Source organism: Callospermophilus lateralis, chromosome 5 (assembly GCF_048772815.1).
Source record: "Callospermophilus lateralis isolate mCalLat2 chromosome 5, mCalLat2.hap1, whole genome shotgun sequence".
NCBI classification, from domain to species: domain Eukaryota; kingdom Metazoa; phylum Chordata; class Mammalia; order Rodentia; family Sciuridae; genus Callospermophilus; species Callospermophilus lateralis.
This window is the reverse complement of record NC_135309.1, coordinates 48,366,884-48,386,914: the sequence shown is the minus strand read 5'-3', so window position 1 is coordinate 48,386,914 and position 20,031 is coordinate 48,366,884. Positions and strand designations below refer to the sequence as shown.

The window sequence follows — 20,031 nt, the reverse complement described above, 5'->3', positions numbered from 1 at the left end:
CAGGTACCTCAACTGATTTCGTAACTTGTCAATTGTGAATAGTGCCACAATGAACATGTTGGTATATGGTATACTATGGAACACTATGGTATCTCTTTTGTATATTGACTTCATTCTCTTCTGGTGTGTAGCTAGGAGTGGTATAACTGGAACCATTATGCACTATTGATGGACTTATAAATTGATAAAGCCACTATGGAAAACTGGGGAGGTGACATTTATAATCACCATCATTCTTCTCTTCCTCACAAGCCTGTTAGTGCTAGGCAGGAATGTGGAATAACTAACCACCAGATCTATTGATTTTTTTCAGAGAAGCAAGCAGTCCAGGATTTGGGGTATTTATTTTCTAGACTTTTTGTTTTCAATTTGCTGGCTAAGCCAGTTGTCACCCCCATAGGTCACTAATTTACAATCTCAGATCTATAGATTAAGAGCAATATTATTTATTAAGCAGGCAGTTACTGTTCTGTATTTTCCATTCGTAATCCTCACACCAGCTTTCTAAGAGTAGGTATTTCAAGAATGAGTTCAATCAGAGAAACAAAACCACTATTAGTATTAAAATATAAAGGAGGGCTGGGGTTGTAGCTCAGTGACAGAGCACTTACCTAGCACGTGTGAAACACTGGGTTCAATCCTCAGCATCTCATAAAAATGAATAAATAAAATAAAGGTATTGTGTCCATCTACAACTTTAAATTTTAAAAAATAATAAGGGATATATTATAGGAATACAATTTTACACAATTATGGAAGAAGTTGGAGAAAAGCATACAAGGGGTAGTTAAGAGTCTGGATTAGAGAAAAGTTACCTACAAGCCATCATGAACACTGGCAGAGGTGGACAAGCCAGACCACACAGGGGAACCTAGAAAGCCAGATATCTCCACTGCCAGGGTATGAATGTAAGTAGAGAGGAGTGGAGGGCTATTACTCCTGTAACTGGCCCTGGAATCACCAGGGCAAAGAAAGAAGAATTTGGAAAAATAAAGCCAGCACCTCTGCCTCTGTTGTTATCTCCTTCATCTACAACTTGTGTAATGACTGCTGCTTCATTTCTGCTTTACATATCTCACTCAGATTTTTCTAACTTCAGATCATACAGTGAAGTGGTTTCTGGAAAAATAATTCGTGCTTAACAAAGTTGAAAAACCACCACAGTAATTATAGTCAGTTTTCTTAGAGATTTTGCTATTCCAGAGTGTCATAACCCACTTAATAAATCCATACTTTCCCATCAGCACTGTCCTACCTGTGTTCAGGTCCCTTAGTTTAGTCCAGAACTCATTTTCCTTCTAGCTTTACAGACCCATGTATGAATGATCCCTCCAGGCACTCTAGGCTTAGAGAAAATGTATTCTTTAAACATTTGCACATTTTTCAACTTTGCTAATATTCTTTTTCCTTTACTTCTCCTTGTTTTTTTTTTTCCTTAATATTCAAAGAGTTTAACGTTTCTATGCCTTATTCCAGTGTCGCCTTTATAAAATTCCAATTGTCTTTTGTCCCCAACTGCTCCTGAGCAATTATTCCCTTTTTCACATCTGTAGCACTTGGTCCATATCATGTTTATGGTACTTTCATTTGCCTCATCTTTGCTGCTAGATTGTAAGGTAATCATGTTTTATTCGTGTCTTTCTTTGTGTACCCCTGTACATTATAGTTATCCAATTGGCATTCGATGACTTGATCATCCTGTATTCCACTTTGCATCACTAGCCTGGAATGTCAAATTCAGAAATTATCTGCTACAGTTTAATAATAACCTAATTTCTTCATGTGCTTTTCTTCCTTGTTCCCCAATAATTATTTATGTTTGTTTATTTTGTTTTCCTCTTCAGCTTCTCTTGTCCAACTCACTTAGCTATAGTTTGTCAGAAAAACTTAAGAGAGCTGGTGTGGTGGTGCATGTCTGTGATCCCAGCAACTCAGTAGGTTAAGTACTGGAGGATTTCAAGTTCAAGGCCAGCCTCAACTTAGTGAGACCCCTCTCTCAAAATTTTAAATAAAATAAAAAGGGCTGGGAATGTGGCTCAATTTTTAAGCACTCCTATGTTCAGTCCCCAGTAACCCCTTCCCCCAAAATGGAACAAAATAAAAAACTAAACAGACATAACCTAGACCATGATCATCAAATCTGGTGATTCTAAATGATGTTCCTATGGTAGAATAGTTTTAGAATTCCTTGATGTGCTTTGAAAGAATTGGATTTAACTACTTTCTTAGGGATAAAATTGGTTTTTTTCTTTCAAGATTTATAACAGAAAAGTTCAGATAAATTAATTCCTGGATTTTTTATTTTTTATTTATTTATTTTAAACATTTATTTTTTAGTTGTAAGTGGACACAATACCTTTCTTTATTTTGTCTTTATATGGTCCTGAGGATCGAACCCAGTGCCTCATGCATGCTAGGCGAGTGTACTTCCTCTGAGCCACAACCCCAGCCCTGATTTTTTTTTTTAATCTCTGCTTTTTAAGCTAGAATAGAAATGTGGAATCTCTTTGTTTTTAATTTTATCTCAACATTCAATTCCCTTGAATTTATTTCACTTTACATTTTTCATGTGGTGTTTAAGTACAAAATGATGTACTTGTTTATGTGTCTTATTTATTTCATTTTCTCTAGCCATTTGATTGTTGACTACCCTAAATGACACATTTCAGAGAACATGGTTTCTTTTCAATATCTTAGTATATGCAAATGCTATAAGAATGCTTAAAACTGAGCTGTAAAACCTTATGCCAGCAAGTTAACCTGTAACTGTTAACATTGTTAAAATGTCAGTAAACCATAGAATGCAGAACTAAGGTCTGTAGGTCCTACTTCACCCTGCACCTGGAAGAACTGGACTAGATGTTTGTTAGGAGAAAACCTGTGGTTCCTTCCAACTGAAATATTTTATTACTGTGGTATTCTTCAAATTCTCCACAACTGCAGCATATCACTTCAGATGGCAAATTTTTAAATTATTTCACTTGGAGAAGTTTCTTTTATTATTCGTTTATTTATGCATTCTTTAATATTCTCTTATTGTTATGTGCCTTAAAGAAGTAATTTTTAATGTCTTCAACTAAGGCAAAATGAATGAACAGAGCATAACCTTTCCTTAATGATTAAGATCATTGTTATGAGACATACTGTAGTATTACACTTTTAATGATAGTATTATACTCTTAATGATATAATCTTGAAGTATTGTGAAGTATGCAGAATTTATTGACCTATGTAAGTTCTTATGCTTATTTTTAATAATATTTCTTAATCTACTTATTAATGAGATGTTACTAGTTTTTGGTTTTTTTCTCTACCATTTTCTAATGTTCTACTTTTAAACTACCACTTTAGAACTAGTTTTTCAGAATTTTATGTGAAGTGAGACTTTTTAAATTATTGGTTTATAATTGTACATATTAGTGGGATTCATTATGCCATATTCATACATTTCTTAACATAATTTGATCAGTCTCATTCCCTAGTACCTTCTCTTTCCTCTCCTTCCTTTCTCCCCGATTCCACTTGCACTTCTTTCCTGATTGATCTTCCTTCTAGTAGTAGTAATAGTAGTTGTTGTAATGCATTATGATTATATGTATAAGCAGGGTTCATTGTGGTATATTCATACATGGACATAGCATAATTTTGTTCACCATTACTTCAGTACACGCACCATCACTATCGCTTTTCTCTACCAAATTGGTCTTGCTTATTATCTCACAAAAACAAGAAACCCTTTTTAAGGGAATGTGGCTTACCTATTGGTAAATGAATTTTAGCTTGAAGCATAGACTTTGTAATAATTGCATCTGGACACTTAAAGCCCAGATTTACTTCTAGAGTTACCATTTCCAAAAACTGAGAAAAATAAAGTGTTCTTATTTTGAATTGTGACTGTTTTCATTAAAGAATCCTAAAAAGTAGTTTAGAGAGTAATACTTAACGTGCCTCTTTTTTCCTTTTGTTTAAAGACCATACACTGTCATTTAGAGGCTTTATCTTTAATAATAATACTTGAAGAAATTAAAATTAGTCATTGAAAAGGAAATATGATTGTTGGTTGTTTAATAGAAATTATTCTAAAGTCTTATGATAAATTTGTTTTGCTTTTCTGTTTTAATTCACTCAAGACCAGAATAGATCTCTCAACTAATTGGGGAAAATTCTAAAGATTAAATAATTGTTACTGTCAGTTATTATCGTATAAGCAAGATTCATTGTGGTATATTCATTCATGGACATAGCACAATGTGGCAGATTTTGTTCCCCATTATTTCAACACACACACCATCACTATCACCTTGGATTTTCTAGAGGTGATACTCACTTTTCCTTAGAGAATACATCCAAGATTTGAAAGTTAAGAGATGAGACATATTATCTATTTAAATTTTTGAAATTAATAAAAAATCACTAGGTGAAATTAGAATAAATTGGAAAATAAGTATTTTCAAATTGTTTGGAGTTAACAAGAGATAATGCCAATGGAAAGTGTTGTGTCTTTTCTAGAAAAGAACTGACTTCATTTCCTAAGTACAGTCATCCTTAGTACAAATAGGGGATTGTTCCAGGATCTCTGCAAATGCTGATGCTCAAGTCTCTTATATAAAATGATGTTGTAATTGCATATAATGCTTTCCTGTATACTTTAAATAGTCTACACTATAATACCTAGTGCAATGTAAATGGCTATGTAGTTTTCGTATTGTTTAGGGAATAATGACAAGGGAAAAAAATCTGTTCTGTACAGGTACAATATTTTTTCAAATATTTTTGATCTTCATTTGGTTACATTCATGGATAAAGAACTCACAAATATAGAAGGTTAGACTCAGGTGAGTAGTTGGACAGGGACTTTGTAGCTCCAGATTTTAGTTCCAAACTTGCCATAACCATGTAATTTTGAACAAATTTTTTAGTCTTATTCTGAGTCTTACTTTTTTTCATAATCAGAATGATTCTTGTAGCTTTAAATTATTTTAATTCTCTCTGTTTCATCAAATTAACACTAAAGACTTTAGTGTTTAGTGATTATTTTGAAATCAATTGTCACTTAAATTTTATTTCACTGTTTTCTAGAATTATTTAACCCTTCCCCCATCCCCAGGCATTTTGTACTGTTTTTATAGGTATCTAATTTGAAGTTTTTAGCATTGTGTGGTTTTGATTAACAGGAGGATCTACTTTTTGTGGCATTGCATCACTATGTCTAATGGGAAAACTAGAAGAAGTTTTTTCAGAAAAAGAATTGAACAGAATAAAGAGGTGGTGCATAATGAGGCAACAAAATGGTTATCATGGGAGACCTAATAAACCCGTGGACACCTGTTATTCTTTTTGGGTAGGAGCAACTCTAAAGGTAAGAAAAATAATAAAAATGAGAAACCTGGACTTCATGTTAATTTAAAAATGTTTGATCTTAGTCATGTGCATTAAATGCTATTAAATTTAGACTACTGTTTTACTTGAAATTTTTCCATCTTAATAAAATTCAAGTGATAACAACTTGAGTCTATTACCTACTTAAAATTTAGTAGCATTTGTTATTTATCACCTTTCTAGTAATTACAGTGTCATAAAAAGACTTGTTATTGAAACTGACTAGAGGTCCACGTAGTCCAAGCATCTGTCTGAAAGTGCTATCAGTAAAGATTGTATGGAAAGTTACTAATCTTAAATGGTTTTTCAAGGAATGAGCTGTGATTTATCTTTTCAAAATTTTTCTGTTATTATTTTTGTCTAAGTCTTCCAAAACTCATTGACATGCCTCTTTTTACTGTTTGTTATTTAAAGACTGTATACTGTCATATATCCCCATCTTTACTACCTTTTAGTATATTTAGTGTTATATATTAGTTTAATATATTAATTCCATGAAGCTGTTGAGCCAATAAATATCTGTAAGTTTTATGTATCTTAAAAATAGCTTTTTACTTTTAAGAAGTATCACCTAGTTCCGATAGTCTAGAATCTAAATAGTCTGTATTCATCTTCTATGTAATATCCTAATTTTTTCCCTTAAACAAAATTTATGTATATCATTAAAACAAATTTAGAACAGAAAATTATTTAAAATGAAAGAAATAATGTCTGTTTCTCCTTCTAGTGCTATTTCTCACATGTGCTAGTTTTATTTATTTTTTAATCATGGGAAATTTTAAAAGTACTCAAAAGTAGGGAGAATGTTTTACTTGAAATTTTTCCATCTTAATAAAATTCAAGTGATAACAACTTGGTATGGTATTTGCATATAATGCTTTCCTGTATACTTTGTATAAATATCCATCAACCATTATTAATATTTATCCCTAAACTAGTCTTTCTTTATCCATACTTGTTCTATTTCTCTCCCATTCACCATATTATTTGAAAGAAAATCTGAGATATATTATCTGGGAATTCTTCAGTATAATCTCTGAATGAAAACAGCTTTTTAAAAAAACAGAACCTTAGGGCTGGGAATATAGCTCAGTTGGTCGAGAGCTTGCCTCGCATGCACAAGACCCTAAATTCAATCCCCAGCACTATGAAAGAAAGAAAAAAAAAAAACCCAAACACAGAACCTTAGTAGCATCACATCCAAAAAATTAGCCACAATTGCTTATTATCATTAAATATCCAATCCATGATGGTATATATTTCCCATTACATTATATCAAGAAGCACATATCTGGTGGTTTCTCCTTTTATCAGAGGGCTTCAAAATTGCCATCCTGATTTCTCCCATTAAGTTTCCATCAATTTTTTTTTTGTTTTTCTACTTCTTTTATTGTAAAATATATATACTTGTCAGTTTAACAATTTGTAAGTATGTAAATCAGTGGTATTTATATTCACAATGTTGTAAAACCATCACCACCGTGTTGACTTTTTCATTACCCACAACATAAATTTTGTATTCATTAAATCATTAAACAATAACTTCCTCTTCTCTTCTCCCAGCCCCTGCTAACATCTGTTCAACTGATTTTGTGAATTTGTCTGTTTAGTTACTTCATAAAAGTGGAGTCATACTACTTGTCCTTCTGTTATCTGCCTTATTTCACTTAGCATATATTTTTCATGTTTTATAGCTTATATCAAATTGTTTTTCCTTTTTATGACTGGATAATATTCCATTATATGTCTATGCCACATTTTGCTTATTTTTTATGATCACTTGGGTTGTTACCATTTACTGGTTGTGTGAATAAGGCTGCTATGAACATGCTGTACAATATATGATCGAGTCCTTGTTTTCATATTTGGGAATGTTGGAGGAGTTGAATTGCTGGGTCATACTTTTTGAGGACCCACCAAACTGTATCCCACAGCAACTGCCCTGTTTTGTATTCCACAATCCTCACCAACATTTTCTTCTATTTTGTGGTGGTTGTTGTCATTCATTTGGGTTTTTGTGGGTCTGATGTGGTTATCTCATTGTGGTTTTGATTTATTTTTCCTGAGTAATTACTGATGTTGAACATTATCATTGTTACTGAGTTACAGTAGTTGTTTATTCTACATATTAGTCCTTTAGCAGATAACATGGTTTGAAATTTTTTTCTTCCATTTCTCAACTTGCCTTTTTACTCTGTTCATAATATCCTTTAATGAACAAAAATTTTTAATTTTGATGCAGTCCAGTTTAATCTGTTTTTTAATTTGACATCTATAAAATTGTTGTCCAATCGAAGTCATAAAGATTTTTCTTAGTGTTTTTTTCCTAATAGTTTTATAGTTGTAGTTGTTTATAAATAGTCTTTTTGTCAATTTTGAGGTAATTTTTATACATTACATAAAGTAAGATCCAATGTCATTCTTTTACATGTCAGTTTTCCCAGCACCTCTTTGATAGTCTTGGCATCTGTGTCAAATCAATTAACCATATAGGTGAGGATTATTAAAACTTTGTAATAAGTTTTAAAATCAAGAAATGTACCCTTTCTAACTTCCATTGTTTTTAGGATTGTTTTGGCTGTTGGGGCCCTTTGCAATTTCATATGAATTTGGTGATAGAGTCCCATTTATTAAAAAAGAAAAAAAAAGCTTCTGGAATTTTGATAGGGATTGTGTATATATATAGATATCCAAGGGTTGTATTGACATCTTGACAATGTTAATGAGCATGGGATGTCTTTCTATTTATATAGGTGGTCTTTAATTTCTTCCAGAAATGTTTTATGGTTTTTAGTGCATAGGTTTTTCATCTCCTTGGCTAGATCTATTTCTAAGTACTATTTAATTATTTTAGATGCTTATAAATAGAATCGCTCTTAAAATTTGCATTTGGATATTTATTGTTAATGTTTAGAAACCCATCAACTCTTATGGAGTGGTTTCAGCAGCTGTTGAATATATCACATCACTTGTGTCAGTAAGGGATTATAAACAGTGATAGTCTTATCATTCCTTCTAAATTTATTAACATTCCTTTATAAATAATTTTACCTTAACATGAGTATAGTTTGTACAGAGAAAGGCAGATTATTTCTTTATAATTTTAATAGTGTATGGCATAGTAGGTTGGTTCCCTAGTATCCCCTCAAGTTTTCCAATGAAATGGAATGGGATTTTTTTCTCTTTTTTTTTTTTTTTTTTGTAATATCTTTATGAACTCATATATTTTAATGTTTTCATTCTTTATGTTTTTCAATGTTTCAGTTGTCCCATCTGTGGTCTCTTGAAGATTTTTGCTGTGTCTTCAGCAACCACTTTTAAACATTTCTTTTGTAGTTTTTGTGGACATTGCTGTAACTTTATAAGCTGGTTTTATTTATTTCTTGTTTTGGTACCAGGGGTTGAACTCAGAGGCACTTTACCACTGAGCCACATCCCCAGCCTTTTTTGTAAATATTTTATTTAGAGATATGGTCTCACTAAATTGCTTAGGGCCTAATCTTATAAAAGTTGCTGAGGCTGGATTTGAACTTGTGATCCTCCTGCTTCAGCTTCCTGAGCCACTGGGATTAGAGGCATACACAACCATGTTCATCCTATGCTGATTTCTTAACAGCTTTAAACATTTTCTTTTAGCTATGAAATATTTAGGATTTAGGCTCCCTTTTTTTTTCCAGCATATTGTTATTGACTACATTATATTTACTTCTGAAACTTTTCTCCTACCCTCTAAAACGGTCACGTTCAGTAACTATTCATATGGTGTGATTACTATCGGATCTTTTGTGTTTTCCCTATAAGTAAAATTCTACACTTTGGAAACCAGTAATAAACACCTATTATGACAATGTAAATATTGTTCATTGTTGAAGCAAGTACTGTATTGGATTATAATTTCTTGGACTGGAGATGTAGCTCAATGCTACAGCACTTGTCTAACATGCACAGGCCCAATCCCCAATGGTATAAATTTCTTCTTTTAGGTAATAATGGGAAATTATCTTATGCCACTGAATGAGAAATGTGTCAGTCTCTTTGCTTATATTCTATTCATTGAATCAAAGTATGTAAGTTTGTTTCTTATTTGAATTATCATTTTCTTAAAGGTAATTTTTTGAGAAATAATCCTTGTTCATCAATCACTAATATCTTTCCTGGTTCTCTGATTTATGAGTATACTTTACACTTGAAACTACTTGCATCTTCAGAAATTTCTTGAACCCTTACCTACTGTCTACCACTTTTTTGTGCCTGTCACAGTGTTTTTTTTCTTTTTAATGGTTCTTCAGAGAGAAGATAAATACATGACATAAATCATTAAGCTACAAAGTTTTTTATGTTGCAGTCATATTTGTCTCACTTTTATCTTTCCTAACTATAGAGCTGTAATTTTTACTTTTCTCATATAAAACTATCTCTAGCATCTGGTTAATGATTTTGCTTTCTTTTTTTTTTAATATTTTGAGTTCTAGTTACTATTTGCAACCAATAGATCAAAAGCCTATCAGAAAAGTTAAAATAGGATTAGATAAAATAGTTCTTTTTTAAATGGCTGATTATGTTGAGTAGATTGAGGAAGTTATGTTTTGAATGTAGCTTAATGTGGTACAAAGAGCCTAGTTGCACCTGTTCAGAGAAGGAAATAGCAAATCAATAAAAGGAGAGTAGACTTTGCAAAGAAGATTAAAAAAAAAAAAAAAAGATCATGTAGTTAACTAATTTTAAGTGCTGAAAAGTCCTGAGATTTCCTCTGTGAGCCTTAGCTAGAGAAAAGCATATCTAAATGATGCAAACCTGAAATGTGAACCAAAGACCAATATAAAAGTTTTATATCAATTAATTTTGTCATTTCAGCTTCTGAAAATTTTTCAATACACTAACTTTGAGAAAAATAGAAATTACATCTTATCAACTCAAGATCGCCTTGTAGGGGGATTTGCCAAATGGCCAGATAGTCATCCAGGTAATTATTTTCTGTATGAATACAGAATAGTATTAATTTTTTGTGTAGATCTTTAACTTCTTTTCTACAAAGATCAGTTGTTAACTTGGACATTTGTGTAAATATTTAAAAATTTGTAAAACTATTGAGTTTTTTACAGATAGATTACCGTGTCTCTGATTACAGTTTCTCTGGAGCCTATACACTAGAGAGTTCTAATAAGTCTGGTAGCAGATTTGACATGAGGAGATTTTTATATACTTTTATGGAAGGAACTTTTGTAAAAAGTGACTTTTATTATGAAGTAAATACATCTTTACCATATTAAGTTAAAGTAGGTAGTGTCATCACCTACAGATAAGATTTTTTTTAAGAAACTATTTGAAATTTGAAACAAGTTCTGTTCTTTTTGACTTAAAAATTTTTTTGAGGGGGGGAAAAAAGCATTACTTCATCTTTAAAGATTTTAATTTAATTAATATAAGATTCTATTTTTTATTATTCTATATGTATATTATGCCTCTTCCCTTACTCCTCCTTTCTGTGGTACTTGGAATAGAACCCCAAAGTACTCTACACTCTACTACTGAGCTATAACCCCTAGCCATTTTTATTTTGAGACTGGGTCTCCTTAAGTTCCCCAGGCTGGCCTCAAGCTTGAAATTCTCCTGCCTCAGCCTACAGCATAGCTGGAATTACAGGAATATGAAGCTGAGCCTGACACTTATGCTTTCTTTTTCACCTTTTTTCCTGGAACAGTTTTCTAGTTTGTAAAAAATGAACCTCAATGTTGCTTTGTGCTCCTTATAATTTTAAAATAACTCTATGAAATAACATAACAGTACAAAGGAAATTAAGCTTAATATTTCTAGTCTGAAAATTATAGGAAAGAAAGCCAGAATAAAACTAAGCAGTAACGCTTAATGAAGTTTGATTTGGTAAGATGTTTTGAAGTTTAATAGATCTTGATGTCATACATGCTGGCCAGTTCAAAAATAAGAAAAAATCTTGGCCACTGCAAAACTGTTCTTTTATAATGTTCCCACAACAACACAGTTCTGAGCTTTTCAGAATTTTTTTTTTAAAAAGAGAGAGAGAATTTTTTTTTTTAATATTTATTTTTTAGTTATCGGCGGACACAACATCTTTGTATGTGGTGCTGAGGATCGAACCCGGGCCGCACGCATGCCAGGCGAGCGTGCTACCGCTTGAGCCACATCCCCAGCCCCAGAATTTTTTAAAAAAGGCTCCTCGAGTCAAATGATTTCAGTCTCTACACTTTTTTTTTTTTTTTTTTTTTTTAGAAGATTAGCTGTCCCCTTAAAGATGGGAAAGTGTAGTGAGGCCACTACAAAAGAATTGTTATTGTAACCAAATAGAATGTGAGTTTGCTTGTTTGTTTGTGGTCAGGTCAGATATTTTTAGAATGGCTGACATTATCCTAAATAGAAGAACCAAATATGAGACAACATTCCAGAATGCATTATTTTTAGATTTAGCACAATATTAGTATATGGTTTAAGAATTGCCATACTTAAAACTTAAAGGTAGGAGGGTAAGCTGTATTGCTTAGATTCAGAGGTAGGTTTATTTTCTTTTCTAATATAGATTGACAGCATTTGTTTCCATTTTTTGTAATAAGCAAAAGGAAAAACCCACTAAAGTGAGAGGTCTTTTATATTACTGCTATTCTTTCTTTGTCCTCAGAGAATATTGGTAGTTGCATCTTCTCTTGTTGTAACTGTTCTTCTTAGTTATTAATAATTTCATTAATAAAATATTTTAATATCTGATTTGTTTTAATTGGTTTTTGAAACTGAGAAAGTAAGCATTTCAAAAACTGTATTTTGCCTTTCTTAAAATTTAATTTTAATGTAGATTTTTTGTAGCTAAAATATTTTGTAGCATGTACAGATGCCTGTTAGGATTTTTAAAATGTCTTCTTTTCAGATGCTTTGCATGCATACTTTGGGATCTGTGGCCTGTCACTAATGGAGGAAAGTGGAATTTGTAAAGTTCATCCTGCTCTGAATGTAAGCACACGGACTTCTGAACGCCTTAGAGATCTTCATCAAAGCTGGAAAAACAAGGACTCTAAACAGTGCTCAGAGAATGTACATATCTCCACATGACTGATTTTAGATTAGGGGGGTGGGATTTGTAGCCTAACTGTAGCTCAAGGTTAAAAGCCATGTATAACCAAGTGTGCTCTTTTTTTAAGGGATAGAGTCTTACAATCAAAACTCATACTGATATCACTTTGGAAAATGGTCTTGAGCCAGTAACCTTTGTACTAGGTTTCAAGAAAATCTTTGTTGAGGTTTGAACCACATTGGATTCTGTTGTGGTTCTTAAATGTTTATACAATATTTCTAAGAAGTTCTTTGACGTAAATTAACTGTATGTATGTAGGTTATCTTTTTAAAAACTCTTAGTACAAATTGTATCTTATATAAAGTGAACACAAATCTTCAAAACAATTTTATACTTCATATAACATTGATAATCTTCAGTTGAGGACTTAGTGATCATTTAAAAATCTTGACTGCTGATGTTAAAAAAATTGCTTTAATGAATTAAGTATCTGGGATTAGTCTTTGAAAACAGATGATCCCCAATTTTTTTTTTTTAACAGAATGGCTTATTTTATCTTATTCTGAAGTGTGCCAATTAAACGTATGTGGCCAATATAAATGAAATTAATGACTGGAAAAAATAAGTAGTAAATAAACCTAACTAATAAGATAGTTTTCTAAAGGGAGATTGTTTTAAGAAGACTATTATGTAACTGAGGAAAGAGTTATTTAATTGTGATTATGAAAGAGAAAGTTTTCTGCTATATGCATCTTTATGTATATGTAGACATTGCTGGTGTGACTACCAGTTATGTTTTATTTTAATCCCATATCATTAGTTGTCTTTTCTAGGGGTGGGGGAGAAAACATTCTTATATAGAAGGAAAAGCATTTAGTGTTTCTGTTTATATTTCTAAGATTCATGATACTGAAAATTATACTTTTCTAATAGTCACTTTTAGCCATTTAAAATTTTTGTTGACACCAGTGTGTTATTAGCTGTTCTTATTTCAAACTATCTGGTTGCGCATCCCTAATCCAACAATCTGAAATCTAGAATAGTTCAAAATCCAAACTTTTTGAGTGCCAGCATGATACTCAAATAGAAAATTATCTGACCTCTTACAACAGATTACAGTGAAAATGTAATAAACACAGTAAAAAGTATAAAATTAGCTTCAGCTATTTATGTAAGGTATATATGAAACAAATTCATTGTGTTCTGACTTAGGTCTCATTCACAAGATATTATGTGTATGCACATATTCTAAAATCTGGGGAAAAAATGAAAATCTAAATCACTACTGATCTAAGCATTTTGGATAAGGAATACTCAACCTGAAATAATTTTCTAGCTTTTTCAAATTAAATAAAAAATTTAAATGCAAAAACAGAACCTCCCAAATAAATTCAATGGTGCAGCTCCATACATAGTCATAGTAGTTTATATTTTTATATTTTCAGGTAAGTGGCAGGGGAATGTAACCATTTAGAGGGTAAGAATTAGTTGCACTTTTGTTCATTACTTCGTATTAATTCAGTGAACTAGCTAATCACAAAGGTGATGTTGTAAAGACTCTACATTAGTAGTCAACCTGTCAATAAATCACATCTATCACTTAGTCACTTTCAGAGATATGAGTCTGATACTGATATGGAGAAGGAAATTTCACTAAAGGAGCTAGATTTAAGTTAATCTTGGTAATGATAAAAGCTGAATCATTAGTTCTACAGACATCAATATAAAAACTAAGTTGTGTTACTCTTTAAGAATTACAAATATTTTCAATTTATTTAATTTCTTGCCTAATTTCAAGAATATTCTAAAATTACCCTTCCCAAGGGAAACCTAGCATGTACTTGGAAAAATGATTTGTTTATTAGAATCAATGGTATGTTTAGTTTTAAACTGGAATTTGCAAAATCAGATGTATTTTATTAGAGATAAAATAGTGCTGGGGGTAGCTCAGTGATTCAGTGTTTGTCTAGCATTTGTGATGCCCTGAGTTCAGTCCCCAGCTTCAGAAACAAAAGGAAGAAAAAAATCTTCCAGTGGTAGGGAAAAAAATAGACTTATAAAAAGATATTATTCTTCCATGAGTTATTCAAATTGCTTTTAAATCCTCACAATTTAAGATATCCCTGTCTCAAAGTCAGTCATCTATTAGAGGTTGAGAGTTAAAATAACATGTATATAATGGCTTTATGAGTATGTAGAAATCCCACATTTTTCCTGAGTCACTAACAAGGTTAGAAGATAAGAAAAGTACTAATAGTAGTTATATTCATAAATGAAAGTTAAGTGAATTCTAATGTAAAAGTCATTCATAAAACTGTTAGATATTTTCTAACTCCTTGAATAATTTAATAGCAAAAGAATATTAATAATAGAATGATTCAAATTGATACACACTAAGAGACAAAGTTTCTAGTGAAACTTTAGAGGCCAGTGAATGTTCACTTTTCACCAAAACATACTGACCAAAAAATACTGGGCTGTTGTGAGTTTTGGAAAGACTATTTCTAACTTTTTAAAAATAATTCACAAGAAAAGTATTGAGTAATAAAGTAAATTATATACAATATGTTACAAATATACTTGGTTCTTTAGAAGTAGTGGTGTAATGAGAAGAAAACTATGAAGATCAAACTCAAATAACTCTTCCCAGGGTCTAAATTTTCTCCTCTCTAGCAGTTTTTGGTTTGGTGGGTTTTTTTTTTTTTTTTTTTTTTTTTTTTAAGAAGATAGTAGAAGTTACTGTTAACCTGTTTACTATCTATAGTGTGTTAAATTTGATTTGTAATATGTATTGAGGATTTTTTTAGACTCTTATTCATAAGTAACCTAAATTCAAGTAGAAATTTTGCTAATAGAGGTATGTAGTTTGAAAATTATTGGACCTTATCATATTGGATTGTTAATGAGAAGATGCTCTGGAATCAGGTGGTTGGGGTTTATATCTCAAATCTGCCAGTTCAGCATTATCTTGGACCCCAGGTACCCCATTAGTAAAATGAGGAAAATATTAAAACTTAATTTACAGGATTGGTTAAGGATTAAATGAGGTGTTACATGTAAACATTTAGCATAGTGCCTGAAATCCAGCATATTCTTAATTATAGTGTCATAATCACAAAATTATTTTTAAAGCCTCTAATCTACAATAAAGGTCTTAACAGAATGTAAACTCAGGGAAGATGATGGCAGCAGTGTAGTTTTCAATCTCTCCATAAGAAGACAGAGTTATTGGGGTAGCCACAGACACAGTCTACAAAACTAGATGGCAGGGAATTCCTATGAACCTGAAAATACAAGTAAAAGAACAAAACGGTGACTCACGTGGTTTCACCATCTGTGAGGAAGGCAGCTGGTTTCTGAGCCTTGCAAGTTAGAGAACTATGACAGTATGCAGAGCTGCTCACTACAAAGTGCAGTGGGCCTCCTGAGAATAGATGCTGAAATGGGGAAGAATTCCACAGAGTCCCATCTGTAGGTGAGTCTTAAAGCAATATGATAAGGTCTGATGGTTACACTAGAGCAGCCTGGGTTTTATACTGTGTACTTTTTGAAAGTAATAAAACAACACTGCGAAAAACTGCTGAAATTAGAATCCAGGGTGGACAAGACAGGTACAATAGGATAAAAAAAAAAAGAGAGAGAGAAGTAGTCAAGAAGGCCAGTAGATAAAAATATATAAACATAGAAGCACAATCATTTAAATCAATGTGGGGTGGAGAGGGGAAGGAGTTCTGGGTTTGTGAAGCTGTAAAAGTTAACCTAGAGTACCCCTTCTTCCCAAAAGCATAGGAAAACTCACTTTTTTAAAAAACTAAACAAGATTGCTGCCCATTGACATTCAAAGTTAGTATAAGAAATAGTAAATAAGTACATCAACATCCCATAGACAATGAAAACACACCAGAGAGACATGATTTCAAGACAAATAGAAACCTAATGCTTCAAAACAAAAAGCAGTTATGAGAGCAATTATAGTGTCTGTATGGTATCAGTAGTCTTAAAAGCTGAAGTAAACACAATTAAGGAATTAGTAAAGATTAAAGCAAAAAGTATTGATCCCAGCATTGCAGAGAAAACCAAAAGTAATTGGTAGAAAACCAGAATAGTAGAGCCAATAAACTGACAAGCTGATTCTTTGGGTTGGGGGATGAAGCTCAATTAAATAGACAAACTATCAACTGATTTATTTTTTAAAAAGGAGGCGGGAGAGGAAGCACAAATAAGAAAAATTTAAAATGACAAGGGAGAATAACCATAAAACAAGATTTTTTTAACTGATTTTTTTATACAAGTTAGAAAGCTTTATAAAGAAAAATGCAAATTGCCAAAATTTAATACATACAGAAAACCAAACAAACTAGGCATAGAAGAAACAAGTAATTAAAGGATCTCCTACCAAAAATAAGCATTTAGACCCAGATTGTCATTCTTACCATACATTTAAGATCAGATATTCCCAGTGTTGCTTAAACAAGTCCAAGGAGTAGACAGAAGAATCTTGAACCTTAAATTGCAAAAAAAAAAAAAAACTTTCCAAGTTCATTTTGTTAATGAGTATAATAGCACTTATTAGAAAACCTGACAAATAGTGTACCAAAAATAAAATACTAGTCCAATGAATATCAGTGCATAAAGTTTAATGATTTACTAGCAAACAATCCAATAGCACTTTGAAAAAGTATTAATCATGATTGAGTTCAGTATATATTAGGAAATGCAAGGATAATCCAATATTAGAAAATATATTACAAGCAAAAGAAAAAATTATGGTTATCTTTGCAGAAGACATCTGATAGAATTAAGTACTCAAGGTGTAGAAACTGATTAATATCTCATTAACATTGTATTTATGCCCCAGAGTGGCATTCCAACCAAACTCAGGAACAAGACATGCCCACTGTCTCCTCTACTGTTTAACACTGTGTTCATAATTTAAACAAAGGAAGTTAAACAAAACAAAGACATGAACTAATAAAAAGGTAAAGCTGTTTACAGATATGATTATATGTATTTGGAAACCCCAAAGCAATTTTTATATAAATTATATATGCTATAAAAGAACTTAATGATAGCTATTAAGTACAGTTAACAAATAATCAGTAGCCTTCACCAGTCGCAGAGTGTATACTATGATTCCATTAAGTTCAGAACAGGCAAAGTTCATGTGTGTTTTAAGAAATCATTTCTTTCAGCTTCTACCTCTCTTCTGAAAGGTAAGTGCTACCGAGACTTAATCATCAATTAATTTTGCCTGGTTTTGAACTTTATATAAGTGGACCCATGTTGTATACTATATTTTTTTACCTGGCTTCTTTGGCTCTGGAAGAGAATACAAGGAGGCTCTATGGTGCTGGTAATGTTTTGTTTTATGATCCTAGGTGCTGGTTACATAGGTGCATTCATTTTATGAATATTAAGCTGTACACATGATTTCAGCACTGTTCTGTATGTATAATTATAGATAAATAAAAATATCTTAAAAAGAATAAAAGACTATATGTGTGTATATGTATATATACACACAAACCTAAATTAGATTCAGTTCAAGAGAAGACCCCCGTTGTGATTGCAAAAAAAAAAAAAAAGTATAAACCTGATGTCTAAAACCTATATGAGAAATCTTTTTGTTCAAAACAGTAAGACTTGAAATACCTTCTCCCAAAAAAATAGACTTGAACAAGTAAAAAACTATACCATATTCTTAGATACGAACATTCAATATCAAAACAGGATTTTCTCCTTAGCTTAATTTGTAAATTTAATGACATCCCATTAATGTTATGCATGTTTTCATTTGAGATAACATATTAGAATAACCTGGAGGAAAAAAGAATGAGAGGGCACCAACTCTACCAGACATTAAAATATACTCTGAATTCTCCTTTGTAAAAAGCATCGGAATTTAACATGTGCACTCTTTGTATTTGTAAATTAGCTTAAACATGCAAATGGACAATGTTACATTTTCAAGGATATTACAGCAATATTTTGTAAGTTGTGAGAATTGCACTGAAGATGATGCATTTATGCAGTGCAATACTGTGCAATAAAGTATGAACATAAAGACATATGGCTGAATGAATTACATTTGGTATAATGTGTTACACCAGATATATCAACAGACAGTCCGTGGAACAGAAGAATATCCCAGGAAAGTCTCAATAGCATGTTATAATGCAGTAAGAGACAAAACTCAGATCAGTGAGGAAAATGAACTTTTAAGTGATACTGGAATGACTAGTGCTTAATTACTCAGTTTTTTTTTTTTTTTAATATATAGCTTAATTCACTTAAAACCATTGCTTTTTACACTGGAGTCTTAGTTTTATAATTAAAAAAAAGAAACTGATAGTCCTCTTTATCCTCATCCCAGCCTGTACTTCCTAAAACAAATCCTGCAGATCTCTTGTGTGTATACAGAGGGAGAATATGTTAAGTGACTGTGTTTAAGCATTACTCATCCAATACTTCTTCATACATACTAGACAAATACACAGATGTATCGATGCATACACACAAAGATCTGAGATTAGATTATGAGTCTGTAAGATAACTTCCATTCAAATTATTATAATTGCCTTATAATATCCATATTTTTAATATTTTTGTAGTATTGCATTTCATAAATATCAGTGCCTTATTTTCACAATTACAAATACGTTGCTATTAAGATCCTTGAAAATATGTCATTACCTGTGTATTTTTAAATTTATAAATATGGAATTGCTGGAGCAAAAAAATGTACATTTTAAATTCTGATAGTTTTTCCCATGCTGCTTCCTAAGAAAGGCATACTAGTGCTTGTGTGCCTTGACATTGAGAGCTTAAAAATGTCAAAAATAGTCATCTAGTAATAAAACTGCATCTACTTGAAACTCAGAATTGTGGCTTTATAAAATATTTTAATGGCTTAATTTCTCACTTTTTTTTGATTATTTATAAATCTGAGCCCCAAGTATGAAGTGACTTACAAGGTGTGTGTGTGTGTGTGTGTGTGTGTGTGTGTGTGTGAGAGAGAGAGAGAGAGAGAGAGAGATTAGTAACCATGCTACAACTTGAGTGTGCATTTTCTTTCTCCAGCACAGGGTACTTTTGGTTTTTTGTTTTTGTTTGTTTGTTTGTTTTCTTGCCACATCTCTGTCATGTGTTTAGAGTTCCTTTCATGCCACATTTCTTTGAGGTGTATCCTCATCCTCTGCATTTTTTTTTCACATTTTTCCTGATGTTCTACTAATTTTTATTAAAGCCCTAACTAAATTAAGGGTTGCCAGTAAAAGTGTTTGTGTGATTTCCTGAAGTGAATAAGTGGTTGATATTGTACTACAGCTTTTTGTTGTTGTTGTTGTTGTTGTTAATGTGTGGGTTTTTTTTTTTTAATAGATTGAACCTAGGGGCACCCAACCATTGAGCACATCCCTAGCCTTTTTTTAGATTTTATTTAGAAAGAGGATCTTGCTAAGTTGCTTAGAATATGCAACTTTGGAGGATGTATTTATTGAAGAACACATGTGAGAGGTGTGTCTGCAACTTTTAAGTATGTCAGAGGTTTTATAAAAGTGTATGCTGGGGATATAATTCAGTGGTAGAGCACTTGCTTAGTAAATATGAATCCCTAT

At 31.8% G+C, this 20,031-nt stretch overlaps 1 protein-coding gene across 2 annotated transcripts in view; it reads left to right on the top strand.

Annotated features, from left to right (window-relative positions):
- Window positions 1-19,297, top strand: part of Pggt1b (protein geranylgeranyltransferase type I subunit beta) — a 58,687-nt gene extending 39,390 nt beyond the window's left edge. For both annotated transcript variants that reach the window (XM_076856654.1, XM_076856655.1), the window contains 3 exons: window positions 5,175-5,359; window positions 10,234-10,342; window positions 12,272-19,297. In XM_076856654.1, the coding sequence (XP_076712769.1) occupies window positions 5,175-5,359; window positions 10,234-10,342; window positions 12,272-12,453 (476 nt within the window). In that variant the 3' untranslated portion in view covers window positions 12,454-19,297. The remainder of the gene's footprint in view (window positions 1-5,174; window positions 5,360-10,233; window positions 10,343-12,271) is intronic.
- The last annotated feature ends 734 nt before the right edge of the window (window positions 19,298-20,031 follow it).